This window comes from Periplaneta americana, chromosome 2 (assembly GCF_040183065.1).
Source record: "Periplaneta americana isolate PAMFEO1 chromosome 2, P.americana_PAMFEO1_priV1, whole genome shotgun sequence".
NCBI lineage: Eukaryota > Metazoa > Arthropoda > Insecta > Blattodea > Blattidae > Periplaneta > Periplaneta americana.
In genome coordinates, this window is record NC_091118.1 from 93,290,924 (window position 1) to 93,308,874 (window position 17,951).

A 17,951-nucleotide genomic window follows, 5' to 3' on the forward strand; every position below is an offset into this window, starting at 1 on the left:
AAATTAAATGTAATATAGAGTTATATTTTGAGGAAAAAACTGTGGGAAGCAATTGAAATTGGTAATTCTGATTCAAATAGTGATGAAGAGGAAATGTATGTTTGTCATCCAAGAAATTTTAGGTCAAGAATATCTAGTAGTGTATTTCTGAATAAAAAAAAAGTGCCTTGGCAATGTAATTTCAGTAGTACCGGTAGTAGTTGTCTTCGTCATCATTTTCTTTATCATAATCTTTTTTTAATCATCACCACCACCACCACCACCATTTCTGCAGCAATACTTATGGAATACAGACGAAAATACACGGGTTCGAATCCAATTATAGAGTTTATGTCAGCAGATTTATACCTCATTATGAAATTGTTTAAATAAGAATAACATATGATTTTTATAAATGCAAAATTTGACAATAACATGGAAATCATAAAAGTGCCCTGGCACCACCCATCCTCGAAAAATAGTACTGTGGCGTCACCAGGCTTGAAGTACACCCCTGAGAAGAGGCGTAGAAAATGTGATTTTTAATCTGGAATCAGAAGATAATTCTGAAAGCCTCTTCTTTTTTTTTTTTTGCCAGGCAAACTATCATTTGTCACCAAGAAGGAATTTTTCATACAGTTGTTTTTTCCATTGCAGAAAGAATAATATTCGTTTAATTTTAATATCAGTCAGTCATTGAAAGTGATACTGTATTTTATACTTCAAAGATTTCTTACAAGAGTTATCATATGATGCTATAAACCCACTGGAGTTGGAAATGAATCAGACTCTCTATTGATAACTCAGTGAGACCATAAGATTAATTTCTTTATCATTGCTTCAATCTTATTCTGGATTGTGAACACAATTGAAGTTGGACTCTGAAGATTAGAATTAAAAAAAAAAATATCAGGTAGGTACGCAAGACCTGCAAGTTAAGAGACGTCCCTCAGGGAACTCATTCCTATTCAGCCCTGTGTCTCAAAAGTCTGATATAAATAAAAAATATTCTAGGAAGCTCATAAAAACTAGGAGTCTGCGGACCACAGGTTGAGAACCACTGCTGTGAATAATCCCTGAAATATCAGATTTAAGGGGGTGATGGGTGAAATTTCTACTTTCTACATTTTTCAAGCTACGTTCTTGATTATTTGTACACATAATCACGGTGTGATAGATAATGATATAGTGAAGTTTCATTTCTGTGAGTCAGTTTCTGAGTTATTAACAAAAATATTTTGAAAAATTTGCATAATTCAAAATGAAATGGGTCGCTCAATTTTTCAGTAAAATGTCTAAAATTTTTTTTGCATATTTAGAAAAACATCACGTATTTTAATTAGTTTTTCTATATCTTTACTACAAAAGGAGGAAAACATTTTTATAACCACTGCATACTGTACCTAAAAATAAAAATTTTCCATTGCCACTATAAATATTTCATTTTTTATTTTAATCATAAAACCCATACACTGTTTTGTTAACAATAGTATATAGAACATGCAGTAAAAATTTCATGTTCCTAGCATTGAAATTGTAAAAGCCTTTACACATTGAACCTGACGAAATGTACTGAAAAACAAAGTGTGAAAAAACAGCTTGTAAAATTTGCATGGAATTGAAGTTCAAGGGTGCAGGCATTTATATAATGCGTAATTTTTATGCTTTCGAGTGCTGCAGAGCATTGAAACTTGCTCAACATATAAATAGATTGCTGATTCATTTTTCACAAGAAAACGAAAATGCGATTTTTGATTGAAAGTGACCAAAATTTCACCTGTCTGACCCCTTAATAAATAACTTTCAGCATGGGCTGAAAAACTAAATTGTCCCTTACAACTCAGTCAGATGATAACCCTATCTGACGAACAGCAAGGATTCTGTAATGGAAGGTCTTGTGTGGATACCATATTCATTATACAACAAATTGTAGAGAAGTAAATTGAATTCAATAGAACTGCATGTGTGTGTTTTGTAGATTTAGTAAAGGCATTCGATAATGTATGACTATCAGATATAATGCAAATGTTGAAGGGAAAATCTGTACCAGAAGCTCTTAATCAATTTAATAGGAAACATAGCCTATATATCTGGTGGGCGGGCAAAAGGGCTTAAGTCACTCTATGCAAAATTTACAGAAGGAATTCTCAAAGATTTAAACAACTGCTGTAAATCCGAAAAGTGACATGTTTCGACCATTTCATAATTTTTTTTATTGTTGACATCACTGGCTTTAGGATTTCTTTTAGGAAATGGGTTTAATAAAGGAAATCTTATGTCACAAAAAGTAATGACTTAAGCCCTTTTGCCCGCCCATCGGAGAATACAACTGTGATAAAAATCAAAGAACTAACTACAAATTCCATAAATAGGCCTATAGAAAACGTTATTTGTCATGGCGACTCTCCGAGTCCCCTGTTATTCAATATGATAATGGATCAACTTATAAATGAAGTTAAGTCTGAAAATGGATATAATATGAGAACAGAAACAATATCAATTGTGTGCTACGCTTATGATGTCGCACTTATTGCTGAAAATGAAGATGATATGCAGTGACTTTTTCACAAATTTGTAACCAATCCGTCGAAAATACAATATGGAAGTATCCACCGAGAAAACCAAATGCCTTACCAAAGTAAATTCCTTCAAATGTGTAAGCTGGAAATTGAAGGTAATATTATTGAGCAAGTTAGCTCTTGAAGTTACACTAACATTTTATGTGATTTAAATCTTGAACTTGAATCTTTATAAAACCATTGGTTCGTCCCATTCTTACACATATTGTAGGAACTAGACCAGAAACTGTAAAAACAAAACAAATAAATGAAGCTACAAAAATGAAAATTTTGAGAATTATAAATAAAATACGAAGAGATTGTAATAGAAATGAAACAGTAAGGGAATGGTGTAATATTCAGCCCATTAATGATTTGTAAATGATACGAGGAATAAATGGGGCAAACATCTAAGCAGAATGGACAATGACAGGCTAGTAGAAACAACAAGAGATAAATTGCCTAGAGGACATAGAAGCATAGGCCTGTCGAGAAAGGGATGGTCTGACAGTGGTTTGAACAGAATTTTAGTCTAGTTTTAAAATTTAAAACAAGTTAACATTCAGCAGAACACACGAGTTATCGCTAGGTCCTCGGTCATGTGATGCTGAGCAGTTAATATTGACAGAACAGAAATACAGTACAAACAGTAGACCACACAGAACCATGAAAAAATACTGTGTATGTTCCAGATTCATTGTTTACATAAACTTTTGTATTTCCAGTAATGCATTTTTTTCTGAAACCTCATGTCACTTTTAACAGTTTGATGCTTACTAAGAATTATTATTGGTTGTTTTACAGAGATATGCACACATTTTTCTTTGAACACATGACGATAATGGAGGGGATAATGGAGCGACTTCACAGCTCTGTGGAACATGCCTACTTGCATAAAGAGATGTTTGTCCATTTTATGATGGAGGGGTATCAAGACATGCAACGGGTGAGTTAAATACATTTTTTAGAGTACCGGTAGTAGTAGTTGTTGTTGTGACAGTGCTGGCTGTGACAAAATCCAGTGTATGTTAAAAATGTCTTGAGAATAAGGTTTATAAGAAAAATAAGAGAGATACAATACACCCCTCACTACCCTTTTCAACAGAAATTACATCAGAAAACTTCATTTAAAAGCTGAACCAACTTAATCTGACAGACATTCTACAAAATATCCAGAAAACAGACACACTATTCTGAAACATTCCAAATGAAGTTTTTTGTCTTCATAATTAATCAGAAAATCATTGTCATTAAATTAACTTGACTATTATGACAGGCAGCATTCGACACAAATATGTCTCCACATAGAACAGATGAAATCACTTGTAGTGTGATTTAGGAACATTAGCTATTTGTTATATTACACACATTCAGAATTGGTGATACAAAATAAGAATGACGTTAAAAACAATATCAGCTTTCGATTATTATTCACTTCTCGTTACTACACATACTGCTGAAGTCCTCTGCTGACTCTCTTTTGACTTTGATTAAATGTGAACGAATGATTGCCAAAAGTGGCAGATATCGAAAGTTCATCATTATCAAGAGAAGTGAAGGGAAAGAGATGATGTTCAAGCTATTGTAACAATTAGTATAAATCTTACATTAATAGAGCAGAATGTTTACATTCCACATACTGGTAATCCATGCAACAATTATGCACTTACCTATCTTTGAGAACTGAGAGCATAAACAGTAATAGTAATACTAATAATAGTATGACGATTATTTATTTATTATTAATATTAATGTGCTAGCCAGCAACGATTAGCCAGTAATGAGTTAGTACAAGTATTGCTAAAAAACACCAATTATTACATTATACTTCGTCCTCGTGACAATCCTCTAATAAAGAAAGTTTTTAATAAAAAAAATACAACAGTATTAGTAATGATGATGATGGTAATATTAAATAAATAATAATAATTAATAATCTCCTGACAAGTATTAGTCCTTCTGAATATTATTAGGTTAGCACATCTGGCCACGAAACCAGGTGGCCCAGGTTTGATTCCTGGTCGGGGCAAGTTACCTGGTTGAGGTTTTTTCCGAGGTTTTCCCTCAACCCAATATGAGCAAATGCTGGGTAACTTTCGGTGCTAGATCCCGGACTCATTTCACTGGCATTATCACCTTCATCTCATTCAGATGCTAAATAACCTAAGTTTTTGATAAAGTGTCGTAAAATAGCCTACTAAAATAATTTTTTTTTTTACAAATACAGCAATTACAAACATGAATTTATAATGAAACTGAAAACGCAAAACATGATTAATACAAACTATTAAACATCATACTTTTGCTTTTGTCACATGAAAACACAAATTACACAACTTGCGTATTGTAATAATATTGACAGCAGTATTAACCAAATAATATCGGTAATATATAAAATGATTGAGTTGAAAGATCTTACATGACTGTACGGGCTGGGTCTCTGATCCACACGGCACAATAATATCTCACAGACGACAAACTAAATGATTTTTTTGTTCCATGTGTGTCTGACTACTGAAGATGTATCAACAGGAAGGTACTGAGCGTGACAAGTGATCAGCTTGTGCCAACTGTGAGAAATGAAACAATAATTTGGATATGGGTCTCGTAAACCCAATCTGTGCATTGGCAGGTTAAAAAGGGGTTCTACTGTAACAGTAATAGTACAATAATACTAATAATGTGTTATTGTTTATGAATTACCGTTGGAATTATAATTCACATAATTTTCATGTAGTAATGAGTTAAGTCCTGCAGTGCAGTTGCGAGATAGTTATGCCTTGGACTAGCAATAAAGAATGTGTGCTCAAGTTCTCATAGGAGAAGAAATTTTTCTCGTGGATTCTCGACCAGAGTGTGGAACCATTTCGCACCCCAGTATCATGATGAATTTAAGAAGCTACAGTGAGTAGTAAAATCCGGTTTTGTAAGCCAGTTATGTTGGGAGATTGTTTTGTTAATCACATGTTACCCTTTACTGGTTGATCATTCACTTCTGTTAAGGCATGTTGATGTGAAACCAACAATTGCATGGTTGTTCTTAGCCCTACATGGAGTGTCGAAAACTGAATATAGGAAAAAGAAAATTGAGACAATTAAATAAAGAAATGAGTTACATCTGTCACTGCCACCACTACTGCTATTTTGTGTTCTGCATATAAATGCATTTCTGTTCGTCACCTTTCAAAATTATTTCCCATGAACGGATTTGAATCTCTTAACTTTAGAACACAGTAAATGCTCAGTCATCAAGGACAACTTTAGTACTGTAATACTCCTGCTATTTTTATTGCGTCATTGCTTCAGTAACTCATCAGATCTAATGTCTTTGGTGTAGAAGAATCATTCATTAAAGAACGTACTAAGTATAAAAGAAGTTGATTTAAATATGCGACAGAATCTTAAAAACCATTTAACAACAATTTATTAAGAATGTTATTGTCAGTGCAATATATGTTATTATTATATTATTGTTTAATGTATCATTTAATTAACATTTACAAACATTAACTCAAATCTATATAATTAATATTCTTCCTTTTCGTGACTTAACACACACACACACACACACACACATATATATAATCATATTCCTGTTATGCAAATCTGGCTTTCAGGTAGTAGCTCCCTGTAAAGCAGGTTTGAATAATTTCAAGGCAGAATTGTTCCGGGGCTGGCATCGATCCTGGGACCCTTCGCTTAGCGCAAGAATGCTCTCCCAACTGACCTACCCCAGGAACTATACACAACACCGTCACAATTTTTCCTTTATATCCACACAACTCAAATGGGCTGACAAGATGCCAGAACCCAACTTTGAGTGCACACAAATCTTGTGATTTAAATTGTGGCTTCCTGTTAATGTATCTCTAGTAACGAAATATATTATGCAAATCTGGCTTTCAGGTAGTAGCTCCCTGTAAAGCAGATTTGAATAATTTCAAGGAAAAATTGTTCCGGGGCCGGGCATCGAAATTTATTCATATTCCTATTACTCATTGCATGTAATTTGTAACATTTTCAATTGTGTACCTTATTTCATACAATATTCTATGCTGTAGCAAGCTCATTGTGTGTTAGATTTATAAAATGAATTCCAAAATCTCTTTCATATGCTAATACGTGTGTTGTGTTTGTTCTGTAGTGGTTGGTTGATATCTTTTCTGCACCTCGCCTCACCTGTCCTGTATGGTTGGGTCTTACCTCAGGCTTCAGTCATCTCAACTCGGCTCTCTCGTACAACTTCATACAAGATTTGTGTCAGCTCATTGCAACAATTGATACAAAGGCTACTAACTTGTGAGTAAATCTATGTTTTACAGCTTCTTAAAATTTAATTTATGTCCATTGTAACTTTCACGACAGAAGTATGACGTGTACGAAAGATCTCTACTACAAAGTTACAAAGTTTAAGAGTACTTCAAAAAAAAAAAAAAAAAAAAAAGAGGAAGAGAAGGAGATTATGAGGTTTTTTAAAAAAGATAGACCTACAGTACTTGTTCAATGCATAGTTATTTTATTTATACTGAGTTTAAGAATATAATAATCTAAAATGCAAGTGGACAGCTTCAAATGCTTAAGGAGTAGTATAAGTAGTAACATGAGCTGTTTCCAAGAAATCAAAAGGAGGATAACAATGGCAAAGGAAACTTTTAATAAATAAGGGGCATCTTCCGCGGACCTCTGGAAAAAGAAGTAAGAAAGAGACTACCGAAGTGCTTTTTGTGGAGTGTGGCATTGTATGGGGCAGAAACATGAACATTATGACGAAGTGAAGAGAAATGACTAGAAGCATTTGAAATGTGGATATGGAGAAGATTGGAGCATGTGAAATGGACAGACAGAATAAAAAATGAAGCTGTGTTGGAAATAGTGGGTGAAGAAAGAATGATGCTGAAACTGATCAGGAAGAGAAAAGGAATTGACTGGATCAATGACTGAGAAGAAACTGCCTACTGAAGTATGCACTGGAAGGAATGTTGAACAGGAAAAGAGTTCGGGACAGAAGAAGAGATGATAGACGACATTAAGATATATTGATCATATGTTGAAACTAAGCAGAAGGCATAAAATAAGAAAAATGGGAGAATTCTGAGTTTACAGTGAAAGAACTTCCCTTAGCCAGAATACTATGAATGAATGAATTTAAAATGCGACGAGGTTACAAGATTTTTGTAGGCTATGGTTAAATCTTGATATCACCTGTGTTAGTATCTACATGGATACCAGTAGGCCTATTGTTTTGCGATATCTGGTCAGCCAGGACTAGCCAGTTAGTAGACTTTTTTTTAGTAGTAGATGCTCTGGTCAATGGTAAGTTAGTCATTTATGTTCTGCGTCCATTTCTTCTGTGCCCTTACTTGAAATTCAATTTTATTATTAATATTTTTTTTTTCTCTTTGCTGTAATAAATCTGCAAAGACATGTTATACATATTACATTGCAGTCTCATCCACTTTCAGCAGTATTATTTTGTTTTTCTGAAATTTTAAATTTATCAGATGTTTTGCTAGTTTGTAGTGAATAATAATAATAATAATAATAATAATAATAATAATAATAATAATAATAATTTTATTATTATTATTATTATTTTTGTTTTAGATGTTGGAAGTACGTTTTTTAGCTTGAGTGGCTGCTTTCTGTCACAGAGTGTAACTTTATTGTTAAATTTGTAATTTTATAAAGGAGTTTTTATTTTAAAGTTCTTCCAGATCAACACGAATTTTATTTGCGAACATTGTTTGTGAACTACGTCTGTATGTTCTTCCCTAAACACTCCTACAAACAAGTTTTTGTTCTTTGAGAACAGTGTTATATTGAGAGTTTGTTTAGATCAAAAGGAAACATTTGCAAGGAATTTTTACATCATTTCACCACAGTAGTAATGTGAGTTGCCAACTTATGAAAAATTAGTGCACACCTACACACTCAACAAATAACTGAAATAATTTTGTTTAGTCATATGTATTTAATAGTACCATTATCTTTTGCAGGAGAGCATGAAACATGAACTTAAATATTTCTGTTGCAAGCTACGTAGTAGTATTCCTAATGATTCATAAATCTCGTAACAGATGTGTAATTGAATTTTCTGAGGGATTGTACATAATAAAATTGGCAGGTAGTGAGAACTGGAATAAATAATGATTTTAAAAAAAATATTTGCATTTCTTTCAGTTTTATTAGCACTCTGGTGACAGCTGTGCTAACTCATCATTTAGGTTGGGTTGCTACTATTCTGCCTGGAAAAGTGCCTCCTCATCATATCTCAAAGAATCCATGCACTGGGCAGTTGGTAAGTTATGTTTAGTTATTATAACAGCCACAAAGTACAGTTACTCTAACATGTTAATTATTAAGTTTTATGTTTCTCAATTGCATTGTAACAACGTGGATCAAAACTTCTCAGGTTTCATCCCTTCCTCCTCCCTTTTCTCGTCCACCTCTCTCTTTTTTCTCTGTCCTCCCTCTTCCTACTCCTCATTTGGACATATGTTAAGCCTTAGTAGCCTATTTTACTCGCATTCCAAATTTCCCTAATGACTGCTTCTTATTATCTTTTTAGTATTATAATCAGGTGTGGAGCTCTGAAATTATTCATCCAAAGTACATTATTTTCCCGTTCAATTCTACGCTTAGCAAAAAAAAAAAAAAAAATAGGGGAACAATTTTTCAAGTCTATGTAAGATTTCTAAATAAGGATATATGGAAGAGATACCACATTAGGAAAGAGGCTACATGTTTTAGTTCATTAAAAAAGGTATACATGTCTCCATATTAACTTAACATCAATACTTCTTAACTTTTTTTTTTTTTGTATCTTGTCGTAAAATAATTTTTTTTAACACTTTTATGTAGAGATTGGAATTTTTCATTGAGTTTGCAGTGCAGAAAGTGAGATTTTTAAATGGGAAAAACTGGTGTTCCTACAATTGAATTTTTCGTCATTTTCAAAATACACAAATTTAATGGCACAGTAAATACTCTTAGATTTTAAAATGCATTTCAGAAAAAAAGATTGATATTTTCTGTTGACAAACAGTGATGTTTATCAGGCAAAACATTATTGTATGATGAAAAGCATTCACAATTTGCATTTAGACATGGCACATAGAATGCATTCAGCAGGCTAACAGTGCTTAATGACTCTCACTACATATACACAAACCAAAGTCAGATATGATGTCAGGAATGTGTACATATCGGAAAACGCATTCAATACTATCGAATGTGCAGACCATAGATATCAAACTTACAATATCTACATTATGACTCTTGATTGTAGTACAAAAAAATTGGCGCACATTAGTCACTAATTGCTTAAAAATTGCGTGTTTTCGCAGAAACATGGAAAATTCGCGGCATGATATGGATTTCGCGATGTTGCATATGTTCAAATCAGGAATAAAGGATGTATATTTACTGTAATTAGATGTTGAGAAATATTTTCCTCAAATTTCACGACATTTGTGGTCACGAAATATCTCATTCTCTACCTATACATGTCCCCAATTTTATTTAATAAATGCATCAATTTCATGCATTTAAAATCTCCACCAAAATTTTCAATGTTTTGTAAGACACAAATTTGGAGATAGTTTTGTGAAATGAAACCTCAAAGACTAACATTCTTGTTTTATGATTAAAATTAAGAAGTTGTTGTCTTGTGTTACTTAAAGATGTATATTTGTTTTGTGCTAGGTGATTTACAGAAGCTTATTTTTCATAAGAAAAAAAAGTAATTTTGAAGTTAATAATATTGTTTTGACATTTTATTTTTGTTTATTTTTTTTCAGTTAGACGCATTATCAAAATCTCATCCATACAATCCCCTATGGGCTCAACTGGGAGAGTTATATGGTGCATTGGGTTTTCCTACAAAGATCGCAAAAACTATAGTGACAACCAATACTAAGAAGCTGGAACTCATCAACAAAATTCTTAGCTCATTAACATACTTCATTCGTTGCACTGAAGTAGAGAAACGAGTTGTTGAAAAACAGGATTCAAGCAAAGAAGAGAGAAGTGAATTGAATACATCTGCGAGCTGGGAGTCTAATAGTGCATCCAAGACGACGTTAGTAAATGAAGAACTACACTCAACTCCTTCACAGTTGGCCAGGAACTTCCTCTCTGGCCGAGATGTTATGATAGTGTTTGATAATAGAGTTGATCCAGGAGTTGAAATAGCCAGAGAACTTAAGGGTGAAATAAGTGCATTCCCAGATACACACAGTGTTGCAGAACAGAGATCAAGTCCAGAAACTACAGTGCATAATAAGGGTGGATTCCACAGCAATTCTAGTTCAAGTGAACAAAAATGTGTTCTTCCAGATAAATCAAGGATTAAAAATGAAAGTGATAAGAACGTTAAAAGTGATTCTTATTTATCACTGCCATCAGGAGGCGGCATGAAACGAAACATCAGTTTTGCGAAGAAGTTAGATAGTGCTAGTACCGTTACAAAACTAGAAAAAACTAGTTCAACCTCATCGCAAGGGTCAAATAGATTGTATCCAAGTTTAGCTGATTTTAAATTGCTTGAAGATGATATTAGAGACTCTGGTATCTTATTACAGAATGAAGACTCCAATGTAGAAGATGTTCAAGTGAATGAAGACAATAGAAAGCTTCAAAGTTCATTCCATCATGAAGAAATATCTCAGAAAGTAAGCAGATTATGTCGGGTTCCCACTTCTGCAATCCTGTACCATCTTCGCAATGAGAATACTGAAAAAGATGTTCAATTCAAAGAGATGCATGTGCCTAAACGGATTGAGAACGAACGTCAGCGATCTTCAGTTAAAACTGCTCCTGTGATCAAAGTGAACAATTGGCCTGAAGCACCTGTGCGGGATACTAAACATGCCTCTTCGACTTCGAACATTGCGTCACAAGGACCAAATTCTGATCGGAAAGAAATTGCGAGTGAAACAAGCAAAGGTGATGTGATATTTGTTATTGGGGACAATGAACAGTTGGTGGATTTGAAACAGTCGCATAAATCTGACAACAAAAACAACGAAAAATCTATTTCGTGTGAAAATGATATTTCTGGTTGTGATGAATGCAATGGATATCAGCCTGTAACGACCACATCTAGTCTACCTTCCACTCCTGCCGCTGTGTGTGACAAAGATGGAAGACTTTCTACATATGCATCACAAGCATTCCATTCCAATGTAAAAATGTCACATTTAGGTAGTAATAATTGTTTGTGTGATGTGAAGCCTTCTGTTTGTGTAACTAATAGTGACAGTGCAATAAAATCTGAATCAAATATGCGTTTGAGTGCATGTAAAGCCGAAGGTTTAGATGTTCCTACAGAAGGGAAAAGGAATGCACCTTGTTCTACTTTTGAGAAAAAAGTTGTAACTGTCCGACCATCTGTGATAGAACTGGAGGATGAATGTGGTGGTTTGCGGACTGACTTAACTGCTAATCATAAAGTAAGAACTATCAAACCCGTGACCAGATCTCTGAGTCTGTCATGTCCTTTATCAGGAGACAGGAATGGTTTGCCCATTTGCCGGAGGAACAGTGATTGTGTGTGTGAGGCAAGTCGTTATCTGAAAGATTACCACAGTGTACGGTTTCATTTTGAGCGTTGTGAAAGCGTTCTCATGAATTATATAGAAGGTAGAGATCAAAAGAAAACTCTAAACAAGTCAGATCAGAAGGTAGATAAGGTGACAGAAGCTAGAGGAAATTTTTGTTTAGTTGAAAGTTCTGTGGTTTGTGAGAAATGCAATTCTGTTGCGAAAGATGCATTCAGTATTGTAGATAGAAGTGACGAAAAGTGTGACACAAGAGGAGAAATTGTGGGGGGCTGCGTCAGTATTAAAAACAATGGTGCTAGTGATGGGGAAAAGAATGCAATCTTCGAGAGCTACAATAGCCTCTCTGATGATGAAGCTTTGTGTGATGATCAGAAAGTGGGAGAAGAAACAGTTCCTGAAGAACAAAAGCAGCAGCAATTTGAATGTTTACTGCAAATTCCTACTCCAAGGTTAGTATAGAATAGTCCTTAAGCTTAGTCTATAGTTCTCAGAAATAAGGTCCATAATATCACTATCATTATAAGGTGATCCAACCACAAGAAATTTTATAAATTATCACTATGGAGAAAGGTACAATATCGGTATAAAGAAATGTCAAAGAATAATAATTCAAAGTAAATCTAAACATTGTGGTTCAAAACAAGTAGTCCAATAGTTATTTTCCATTTCAGTATAAGAAGCTTGAGATTTCCAGTGTCCAGATATGAATCAAATACATCTCTGATAAATAGCACAAATGAATAGTGAAAAGAAGGATAAGAGATTTAAAATACTGGTACATTCTTTTGTGGTTCTATTTTCGTTAATGTGGCAAACTGTTCGGAATTGAACATAGTGTTAATTTTGAAGCTCCAAGACAACATGTCATATGTCATTTCTTGCAATTTTTCAGGTGTGAGCATTTAAAGTTTGAACAACCATATAAAATCATAGGAATCATGTTTTATAACAACGGGTTAGAGAGAAAAATAATAGATATATACATGTTATCTTTTGCCACAGTAAAGATACCATCAAGATGTACAGTGTATCGCAAAATCTTATTTTTGCCAAAAATTGACATATCACCACCTTAGAATCACTGAATTAGGGTGAACTCATTAATAGTTGACCACGTGGGAATGTTTTAATTAAAAATAAGCATTCTGGCAACATTGAAAAATATTTTTTTAGCTATATATATATATTTTATAATCTTTAACATCTCTTTATTTCATTTGACAACAGTGTAACAGGAAATTATGCTTTTACAGAAATCAGAAAATTTAGGAAACAATGCCTGTGTTTGCAGTATGACTTCAGTTAGTGCTTGCTATTAGAAAAGTGTTGTAGCAGGTATACAGAAATCGGAATACATCTCTGAAATATATTTATATTAGGCTACATTGAATGAATGCATATTTTGCCTGCTAGATAAGCTGTAGGAACTATGTGCATACATATTTTGAGTTTTTGAAGTTCCTATGAATAATTAATAGGGGTGGTCTGGTCATTTACTGTTAATTTTTATCAAGCACTAGTAGTTGACCAGACAGATCAATTATTGAACCATTTTAAAATAAAGTATTATCCAGTAGTTGTCCATCACTCGCAAATGTGCTCCTGGCCACCTTTCACCCCTGGAAAAGACCCAGTACTCAATTTTATAGGAGGCTAAGTGAACCTCGGAGCCATTCTGGAAATTTGGCAACGAGAAAAATGCCGTCACCACTCAGGATCTAACCCCAGACCTTCCAATCCATAGCCAGTTAATGATTTTCTTATGACTGTCAAAAATGAAAAAAAAAAAAAAATCTTCAAATATATAAAAGAATCCTTAAACAATGCAGTTAAGGATGCTCAAATAACTCTATTCCAGTTCTGCAAATTGCAAGAAAATATGGAACACTACATACTACTCAAAACACAATCTGGCTATTTACAAATTACAAAGTAAATACAATGTACAAACAACTTATAATATAGGAAAGCTTCTGCTCCTAGTACACCCACTCTCAGCCTGAAATTAAATGTGAAAATGATCTGATACAATACATCACTGCAAAATGTGATATCGACCAATCAGTATTAAAATCATTAGCTGTTGAAACCATATGTACAAGATATCCAAAATATGAATGGCTTCATTAGCTGTTGAAACCATATGTACAAGATATCCAAAATATGAATGGCTTCATATTTATACATATGGATCTCTTCTTGATAAACACTAATGCTGGAACAGGAATCTGCAGTAACAGTAATTGATTCAGTCAAAAAAGAATGAAGTCTTCTTCTTGTATTGTTTAATCGGAGTCTGATAGTAATGTTGTCAAGATTGATGAATGAAATTTTCTTTACTATGGCAATTTCTATCTTCACTCCTTTTGTAATAACAAGGCCCTTTTTCTTTGTGGAGGCCTACTAAGACGAAGGACAGGGGTTTATATAATTCTTTGTAGAAGTTATTTGAGAAGAAGGGCCAGGATTTGAATTTCCGTCTTTGTTTCTTTCCTCACAAATTTCTGCATCACTTAACCACAGTCGAAAAATAAAAGACAGTGTTTCAGTTGATCACTGCACTGCACTGCACTGCACATACGAATACTGCTGCAGTTCCTAGCAATGCTTGTAAATTTTAACTTTTTGTTTTCATGTTGTATCAGAATATATATGGATTAAAGAAGGGCGAATCGAAATTAGTAGTCTCTTAGCATCCATCTTTGTGCGGGTGGGGGGGGGGGGGAGTTGCTGAGGATATCAAATCCCTGACTTCTGTCCGACATGAAATATAATATTAATAACTCCCTGATAAAGCGCATATTTGCACCGCTTGTTTCTAAAACGAGACAACATTTTTTAATTGTGTCGGAAATTCCTAGCCTCTACTGGCTAGACACTGCCATAGACATAGAAACTGAGAAGTTTGTCTTTTAGTTAAATACTTATCAACATCGCATTTTTTTTTTTTTCTTAATGAAGGTCTGGTCACTACTGTTCCTTTGTTGATCTTAGGGTGAGTGCCTTTAAAGTAAATGGTTGAAAGAAGGAGGCCTTTTTTTACAGGAGAAAAAAACCGTTTAGACTTATCAACAACGATGATAGCACACTTGGATCACTACAGCTTATGAAAAATAAATGCTCAAAATTACAGTGAAATCTTGATCTATCATTCTCTGATGTATCATTCTCATGGATACTTCATTCAATTCTATGGTCTCTGAACAGTTCCTATTTAAACTACAGTTCCTATTTATTTTCTTGACATCATTTTTCCCGCAGCTCCATAAACATGTATGACTGCTACTAGGAAACAAGAAAAAAGCTATTTTCATAACCAAATTCTTACATTGTTTAATTAAATCACTCGTTTATTATTCTCGCATATAGACCGTTTGATTATTAAGTTGTTTATTATGTACAGTACGTGATAACGACCTTGTCAAGTGCAGTGCTGCATTAGAAATAAAAAGAAAGGAAGCCATGGCAAGGAAGAAGTTACAAGGTATCAGTGCAAATATCTTTAACAAGAGAAACATAAACGAATAGTCTTTGCACATCTAGTAAAGACAAGGACATTTGCAGTCTGAAACCATAAGATTGACTATTATCTCACAAGGCAGTTACTTCAACCAGAAACTGTTGATAATGCATGTTACAATAGGTCATAAATGCAAAATACAGACACCAACTCTTAAACCTTAGAACACTGGCTGTTTCATGTTAAGCTTGATGTACCCAACATATAATATTGTAGAAAAAGAATCTATAAAAAGCTTGAAAGGAATTCAGATGATATTTCTTACTACAAATACTCGCAGAATTAAGTACTCACTTTGACAGTAGTATGTGTAACATGGATTCAAGTGATTGGATCACAATTGGTTGTGTTATGAAAGTTATAAGATAATATTGTATTATAAAACAATTAAAAGAAAAAGTATAGAGTGTTTCTATGCAGACCTGCCATAAGTAGGTATGTTTTTTTTTATTGGGTTATTTTACGACGCTGTATCAACATCTAGGTTATTTAGCATCTGAATGAAGTGAAGGTGATAATGCCGATGAAATGAGTCTGGTGTCCAGCAACGAAAGTTACCCAGCATTTGCTCGTATTGGGTTGAGGGAAAACCCCGGAAAAACCTCAACCAGGTAACTTGCCCCGACCGGGATTCGAACCCGGGCCACCTGGTTTCACGGCCAGATGCGCTGACAGTTACTCCACAGATGTGGACTGTAGGTATGTTCTATCGGCTTATAATATGATGGTAATGGGGAGCCCTTGTCCCAACGAAACAAAATGACATTTGCTGACAGTATCGATCCTCACTAATATATGAATCTGTGTTTCGGTCACACAGGTTATCTGAACCCATGTTTTGGTTGCATATGTTAAAGTGTTGTGTTTTTGCATTTGTTGTTCATTGTGATGGTTCAGTACCCTCAAAAACATTATGTTCATTTATAGTACTTATATGAGGAAAATATAAATTGAAAATTGTCGAATCCGGAGCTATGCTCACAAAAGTACTATTCAGCAACTCATTAATAAATCTTATTTAATAAAAAAAAGTTATAAATGACTAGGCCTAAATAAAAAGAATAAATAAATAAATTTTTTTGTTTTATTTTAAAAATTCAGAAAAAGAAATGTGCAGCCTGAGCCTTACCATCCCTGTTCTGTGAATAATTTGTCACTAGACGTTCATGCTCTTATACGAATACGGCATACTGCATGGTGAACTTAACCCAGGCTAAAGTAATGATGGCAGTGATATGTGAACAAATGATGCAAAACGAGATCCAATGCCGAAAGTTATGTTCAGTTGGTTGAGGGAAAATTTCAGGAAGCTACAACCAAGATTTGAACCCAGGCCCACTCGTTTCACAGTCAGGCATACTGTTACTCCACAATGGTAGACCGAAAAATGTATTAAGTAAGACTGAAACAAAGGAGTTAACAAAAAAAATGGACACTTGCCTTTAAATAATGCTTATTCATGTCAATTTATTTACGTCACTCATATATTTTTGTCTAATAGTGCCTTTCATACATTCATTCATGTTTGCTGAGTTCGAAATAAATTTGCAAACATTTATACAAATCAAAACAGTATTTCAACGTTAATTTATAGAGTATAGGCTACATTAGGTAGAGAAATTATTGATTTTTACATTATGAAATAAAGTTTTGTTAACATATGAGACTTTTGCACATCCCAACAAAAATTATGTGGGCTCCGGACACTTAGATCGAAAAAGGGAACTATCTCTTTTTTTTTTTTTTTTATGTGGGATATGTAGTAAGCTTAACGTGATTATGAAGACAGTTTAACAAGTATAATCGTATTTTGTTGTGTTTTCACTTACTAGCACAAATTCATATAATCTTTTTTTGTTGTGTTTTCACTTACTAGCACAAATTGTCTGTAATGGGATCACCAAGAGAATGGTTCTTACACTTATTCACAGTATTACCGAAAAACATCAACCTCAAACTACATGTGACTGTCAGAAACTTTTATAGCAAAATCTCTACATTTTTATAGCTGGTAGTTCTGATATGTATCTCGTTCCTAAACAACATATTTCTCATCTCGGAATTAGACGCCATTTAAGTGTACTAACATGTTCATTAAAAACTGGAAACTATTTTGTACTTCTGGTGTCTTACAGTCAGTACATTGCTATGTTATGTACTGTAAAGTTTAAGTTGCACTTTACGAACTGAGTTACGTTGTATGTACAATATATTATACTTAAAATTACGGTTAGTTGTTGTAAGAAAATTGTAATTCCTAAGGGAAAGATTTGCTTTGTGTGCTCATTGAAATTACTGGCAGAAACTGTCTGAGCCGTTCTTATGGTGACC

At 33.8% G+C, this 17,951-nt stretch overlaps 1 protein-coding gene across 1 annotated transcript in view; it reads left to right on the forward strand.

Moving 5' to 3' along the window:
• Nucleotides 1-17,951, forward strand: part of LOC138694434 (folliculin-interacting protein 2) — an 84,268-nt gene that overhangs the window by 21,904 nt on the left and 44,413 nt on the right. Inside the window, exons 7-10 of the mRNA XM_069818132.1 lie at nucleotides 3,342-3,483; nucleotides 6,682-6,836; nucleotides 8,718-8,835; nucleotides 10,337-12,549. Of these exons, the coding sequence (XP_069674233.1) occupies nucleotides 3,342-3,483; nucleotides 6,682-6,836; nucleotides 8,718-8,835; nucleotides 10,337-12,549 (2,628 nt within the window). The remainder of the gene's footprint in view (nucleotides 1-3,341; nucleotides 3,484-6,681; nucleotides 6,837-8,717; nucleotides 8,836-10,336; nucleotides 12,550-17,951) is intronic.